The following is a 7,245-nucleotide window of genomic DNA, read 5'->3' on the forward strand; positions in this document are numbered from 1 at the left end:
CTATAATAGACGAGTTAGTCACATAATAGTCACAACAAGAGAACCATTGTCATCGATGAAATACGGGATACTATGTGGAAATTATAGGCCTATCACTTCGTGGGAAATACCGAAGATCAGTATCCAAAGGAAGCAATGTGTATAATATTCCGAGGTCAGGTATATGACGATCTAAAGCATTATAGGCCTACTCATTTTTTTTTAAAAGAAAGTTTGTGCTTGCATCTGCTTTTTTCACATTCTTGGTGAGTTTCTCAAACAGTCTAAGGCCTGCTTATCAATCTTTTTTAGGTGGCGACCCACTTTTAGAATGCTCATTTTGTTGCCACCCAATGCATATTGTCATGTTATCTGTTGACTACGAGGCCCACAACCTCGACTCAATCGAACGCAAAGTAGCGGTGAAAAATTGTTTCGATATTTATTTTAGTTAACAAAGTACACAAGACTTTTGATATTGTGTTGCTGAATGTTCAATTTCATAATATGGAGGAATGACTGATCCAGAGGTGTGAAATAGAGGGCCCCGGTAAGTGCTTTCACATAAGAAATATGGTATTAATACCACCTCAGCCCCACCATGACTAGGGGTGAGGTAAGATAATTTATGATTAAGGCACCTCAAGATGGCCGGAAATGACACTCTAAATTTAAATTTTAATATAATTTCTTTATAATAAAAAAAAATTAGGTGGGAGGGTGACGGCTAGGTACCCATCGAACCCGCCATTGTGGAGAATATTTGTTACACTCATAATGTTGAAATATTTAAAGGAATGAAGATTTTTTGACTAGTGTAGAGTCGACCAGGGCGATGCTGACAGGGCAAATATAAATTTTTAAAAAGAGGATTGTACGTCTCCATCCACTCCTAAAAATGCTCAAATGAATTGAAAAAGCAAAGAAGCAACTAATTATTTTAAACATTATATTTATTAACTGGTGCGTCTTATTATTGTGAGGTATATTCCTGCCTAATTTTAATTATCTTCCTTGGAGAGATTGGCGACAGTGCAACCATGAGAGTTGATTCTAGGTTTTGCTTTCGTCTTCGTCGATACTACACCTGACTGGGAGTACCTCTTAAGTTGATTCCTTTGTGGGACTGGCCGCTATGCAGCAGTGTTTTCCACTATGTTTTCGAGATGACTATCTATCTATAAATTCGATTAAATTAACCCATAAATTGTCATATTTTTCGGGGCCACCCCAGCATATTTCCCCCTAATACTTTACCTTGCCACGCCTCCCCCCCAGCCCCCAGATTTCAGACGCTGGCGCCGCCACTGGTTAAGAAACAGGGGTAAGGTATAATATAAAGACGGATTTAAAAGCAACAAAAATACTTTTAATAGCATCAGACACCTTCAGTGTCAAAACAACAAATACAAGTATCGTGAGGTTTATATATTTTTTATAGCCTAGGCACGTTAAAATTAATTAATTTTAAATAGGTAAATGTAAATCTAGTTTCGTAATTTGTTTGTGTGCACGTTAAAGTTACCTTATTATAATATTTTATTTTGTCTTCATATTACTTTCTGTTCTAAAGTTTGGTTGCATTGCACATCACTTTAGACTGACCAGTACAGTCACAAACCGACTAGACTATTTGAAAAACTCAGCAAGAATGTGACCTAGACATAAAAAAAAAACATATGACGCCGACGGTCGGTTGATAACGAAAGGCGAATCCATCCCACATGTGTGAATGCAAAACAATACGTATTTGCGGTCCTCTTGGTATCGCGTCAGCCAAAAATAAAATTATGTGTGCCTGGTTCAGTGGTGGCGCCATAGGGAGGGCGGGGGCGGTGCTGAGGGGGTATATCCCCCTCGTTGGGGAAGCCTAGCCCCCACCCCCACCCCATCCGTCGGGGAAGACGAGTACAATCCGTCGGGGAATAAAAAAAAAATTTTATCTCTTTTTATAAAAAAATATTTTTTACATGTCTGTTCGTTTAACAACCATATCCCCTCCATTGACCTATTTGTGTACTGTTTATGTTAACTTTTCATTAAAATGACAAAAACAACAACAACAATAATGAAATAAATAATAAATGAATAAATAATAATAATAATAATAATAATAATAATAATAATAATAATATTAATATAACATAAGTTATTACTTTTCACATTGAATTAGGCCCATGAAACAAGATTTTCTTCACAGTGAATTAATTACATTCAAACATCTAGTTGGAACGTCAGTAGAAAGTGTCAAAACAGCGTTTTGACACTATATTTTTAAATGTCAGTGCATATTAATGTTATGTATTGAAATAAAAAAAAAAAGGAATAAAATTGCGCCTTTCCTTTTTGAAAAATTCTGGATCCGCCCCTCTTCAATCATAGAGCAAAGAAACTGTTTCGTTTTTTTTAAAAACTGAAATTGTATCTTTGCTATGGTTCAATGAGACTAATTTAAAATGGTTTACGTTCTACTATGACAAATGTTCGTTTGGATATTCTCATGATGCTTGGAAGACATCTTAACCGGGGAAACAACCTCCTGATTTATAGATTTTAGGCAGAATTTCAAAAATTTAGATCTTTACTTGAATTATAAGCTTGTACTGTGACGTAGTGTTTTTTTAATTTATCGTAGCATAATGTCACAAATTAGTTGCCTTACAATTTACAGTAAGACATTATTCTTATTCGTAATTATGTTGTTAATAATTCACAATCACATGGATTATGAAAAACCAGGATTTCGCCATGATGGGAGGGTAGTATTGTAATGTAATACGGGGTTTTTTTTTTTAAATAATATAAAATAGAAAACGGATTTGAAAATAAGTTAGTTGGTTACATTGCATGCTCTTTGTTTCTCGTTGTCTTATTGAAAACGTTTCGGTTTTGGATAATTTCTACATTAAAAAAATACATAAAGTCATATTAAGGTAGCTTGATGCCTATCAAATAACTAATAAAAAAAAAAAGCTCCCAGGCCCAAGCGAGGCTCACTTCAGTCGCCTAGGCCCCCTTCCCCCACCCGGTTAAGGCTTTCATTCCCCTCCTCCTTGTCGGGCAGATCCTGGCGCAATCACTGGCCTGGTTTAAAGGTATATTCGAAATATAACCGTTATTTCACCTTTCAGTAATTATATTTAATTTTATTTAAGAAAAATAATCTCAATTTGATGAAAAATATGATTGGTAATGTCCATATCGCGTGTTTCATTTATTATTACATGTTTAAACTTTATTCATTAATTAAAGAAAGTAAAATTGATTACATGGAGAAACGTATACAATATTTAATATTCATTGTTCTCAGAATACAGAAACAGTTATACATTACAATCAACAATTTAACGAATAATACAACAGCCGAAATTGGTAAGAACTGTACTTGTTTAAACAATAACGTGAGAAATGTTTCCGACATTCATGTTAATTTGGGTGCTGTAATGTGTGAGATGACGTCACATTCACTTGAAGCGAAGAGTCAGTGAAGCTTCTGTAGTGACAATACAATTATAAATTATGTAATTATTTTAAAATTTTAAATATTAAACTATGTTTATTTAATTGTTTGTCCACGGTTTTTACTAAATAATGTAGGCCTATGTATTTTTTTTAATTATTATTTTTATATTTTATGAGTGGCAGCTGACACTAAAATAGGCTAATTAGGCTGCCTTTGACCATGTAATTTATATATTTGAATGTTGTGTTTATATGTTTAATATGGTCAAATAAATATATCAAAACTTAGTCTAAGAAGTTTCTCTATGAATCACCTCGCAGTTAATACATAAAAAAACCTAAATTAATTAGTAGTAAGAAAGAAAGTGAAGATCCAATCAAATTGAAACATGGTGATAGGCCTTATTTTAATATATTTATTTTATTTTATATCGGCATGACGTCACTCCCAGTATCACAAACTTATAACATATTAGCCTGAATAAAAGATTTTTAAAAGACTTAAAACAGTATTGCTTATTCTAGAATAAAACTGGAATTTTAATGAATGCTGATACCAAGTGTGTTATCCTTATCACTGAAGCGTCAATATAAACATTATGAATCATTTCTCACGACATACATGCTAATAAGCAACCCACAAGAAGTTCGCATATCCAAAACTAAACAACTGTAAGTATGTGTTATGTTCTTAGTTATTTTTGAAAATGGTATACAAATTAACTATGTATAATAAAGTAGGCCTACATTAAGTGTGCACGTACCAACATGATTATTGTCAATAAAATAATTACAGAGTGCTGTTTAATTTGAAACTAGGAAACACTATTATACACTTGAACGATCTTTATATGAATACAACAGTATGTGCTGTTATGATTGAAACTAGAAAACACTATTATACACTTTCTGAACTAACTGAATGATCTTTACATGAATGCAATAGTAAGTGCTGTTATATTTGAAACTAGGAAACACTATTATGCACTTGCTGAAATAACTGAATGACCTTTATGTATAGTAAGTAAGTACTATTATATTTGAAACCTAAAAACAATGCCTGCCTTACACCGATATCCAGTCCAGTGTTGTCATTGTATCAATCCATTAACTAAGTCCTTGAAATGCCTATAAATTATTTTTCAATGAATGTTTTAACATTGCCATTTTAACTTAAATTATCAGTCTTGATATTTACATTTAATATATTAGGTGTGCATATTATATGAGCATGTTTCAGCGAAATACAGTTTCTTGTACAGTGCTTATCGTCTTTGTTAATAGTAAGTTTTTTCATGACTGTTTCAAGCTGAGAATTATAGACCCACTTAACAATCAACAATTTAACCCTGTGAGAACAATACATTAACCGGTAATGATAGTTGTAACGTGTTAGCTCATGCAATTTACATTTAATTAGATTGACACGATAGTCAGTAATAGCTCCTGTAGTAACAATACAATAATAATTATAAAGTTATGCCAATATTATAAAACTAATTTATCGTAATAATAAGCTGCAAGGTTTTTTTTTTATGTGTCTTTTATGTATTTTTATAGTATATGTTATATTTTACATAAGGAGCAGCTGCTCCTCATATGATTTGCAATAACATATATGCTCAAACTGTTCACGACGATGTTATATATTTGTATATTGTATTTATATTTTGAACTCAAAAAAAAATTATTAAATCATATCAGAACTTAGATATTTCTCTGTTAATGACCTAATTCATAACTGATAACACTTTTCAATAATTACATAAAACATCTAATAAATCTAATGAATAGCAATTACTTACATGGCACATTCAACGGGATTGCTAATATAAACTTTTCTTTAGCTTTACGTAAATCTCGACACACACTGATTCACACTAAGAAAAGATATTTTGTGTCTCCAAACTCTTTATGTTCAATAAGTTAAGGTCACGTAAAAGTAATTATTTAGTACCATTGATAAAAAGAAACTAAGGATGAAACAAATTAAAACATGGAGATATAATAGGCCTATTTACTTCATTCTTTTCGCGAAAGATGCATGCTACCACCAAGAGTTCCATTCGTAACGACTGAAGCGTTAATAAGAATAATAAATCAATGCGTACTTCATACCTGTAAAGCAACCAAAGGGAAGTTCTCAAAACTAAGCAACTGACTGTAAGTTTGTGTTATTTTCTTTTTTTTTTTTAATTTTCATTTGAAGTTGATGTATCTCAATTAAACAAATTACCTATGTATGATGTAGTAGGCCTACAATAATTGTGCACGTACCGGGGTGATTATTATCAATACAATTATAAATTATAAATTAATGTTAAATTTAAAACCAGGAAACGATGCACATCTGATGATCTACCGACATCGGAATGTTATTAACTTGGGGCTGAGTTGACTTGTGTCAGAGTTGACTCGAATTCTTATTGTATTTAATAAGCTTACTGTAAATTATAGTATTCAATTCAAAGGCCAAAAAGTTTAAGAATGGCAAACAATATAGAAATATCATACAATACAGTTTATAAATAGACCTAGAAGTTTTTTTCTAACCCTGTGTCTGAAAATTATATTTCATTGAATACTTTTATCTTAATATTTATCTTTATAAAATAAATACTATGTCAAATAGTAAATTTGTTACATAAAATCAAAGGATTCAGTCTGTTGTGTGTTTATGTTTTATATGTGAGCTGGACCTGGAGGAGCTGGAGTACGTAACGATGATCGATAATATTGATTGATTGATTGATTGATTGATTGAATCAAAAAAATAATATATAATCACAAGAAGTGTAGATAAATTGGTTGTCACTATGATACAATTATAAAACTTTAATTTTATAATAAATATAAAAAGAAAAAATAAAGTACGTTCCATATAGCTAGGCAATTTTCGACATATTTATTTTAGGTTTCATTGCGACACATTTATTAAGTTTCATTACTACTGTAATGTGTAAATGGATTATCTAGCTTGATGTTTACATTTAATATAGGTGTCTGTGTATGTATACTGATGACATGTTTCAAAGGAATATAGTTTCTTGCACAGTGGTTATCGTCTTTCTGAATGGTAAGTTTCAGGTGCGGATCAGAAAAATCTTGATAGGAGTCATATGCTTGTTTTTCTCTTTTTTGGGTCGTGGAGGCTGACTCGACCAGGTCCACCCCGGAGTTTAATCCATTACCAAGTCTACTCTATTAGCCTAGTGCTTCACTGGATGTCATCCGAAGAAATGAACAAGAAATACTTCCTATAAAAAAACGCTGCAACATCTTTATATTATTCAGTTTGTTTATACAGGCAATTCCAAATTTATATTATCTGTGAATTTCGTTATGTTACTTAAACTTAAATTAATTCCAAAGGGTAGGCCTATAGCGTGTAACGAAGTATTTTAATATAATTTAAATTTCTTGAAATAAGAAGAATGGTTGAAGTGAGGTTGTATTGCAGTCCTGTGGTTTCCATTTTAACTACCGTATATATTGGATTATGAGTTGAAACCTCGCCGGTCATCTTTTTCATTCTCCTGATGGCGGTCAAGAACTGTATAGTCCTTGGAGTAATTTCAAGGAAACATTGGGCAAACAGTGGCGTAGCTACTGGTGTCAAGGGGAGGGGGGTGATGGGCATATGTCCTTGGCGCCAGGTTTGGGGGCGCTCAAATAGGAAAATGAGAGTAAAAAAATAAACACTTTTTAGAAAAGCATGACGAAATTGATGTATGTCGGCAGGCATGAATATTTTCCAGTTAATAATAAAAATCTGAATGTAGAAACAGGGTTGGCGCGACCGGT

The 7,245-nt window shown here is 32.3% G+C and overlaps 1 protein-coding gene across 1 annotated transcript in view; it reads left to right on the top strand.

The window, feature by feature from the left end:
- Positions 1-5,554: 5,554 nt before the first annotated feature.
- The window catches only part of LOC117104227 (junctional adhesion molecule C-like), an 8,091-nt gene continuing 6,400 nt past the window's right edge, over positions 5,555-7,245 (top strand). Inside the window, exons 1-2 of the mRNA XM_033244927.1 lie at positions 5,555-5,604; positions 6,441-6,517. Of these exons, the coding sequence (XP_033100818.1) occupies positions 6,451-6,517 (67 nt within the window). The 5' untranslated portion in view covers positions 5,555-5,604; positions 6,441-6,450. The remainder of the gene's footprint in view (positions 5,605-6,440; positions 6,518-7,245) is intronic.

The sequence above is a fragment of the Anneissia japonica genome, unplaced genomic scaffold, assembly GCF_011630105.1.
Source record: "Anneissia japonica isolate Jap-2015-1 unplaced genomic scaffold, ASM1163010v1 scaffold468_len270531_cov130, whole genome shotgun sequence".
NCBI lineage: Eukaryota > Metazoa > Echinodermata > Crinoidea > Comatulida > Comatulidae > Anneissia > Anneissia japonica.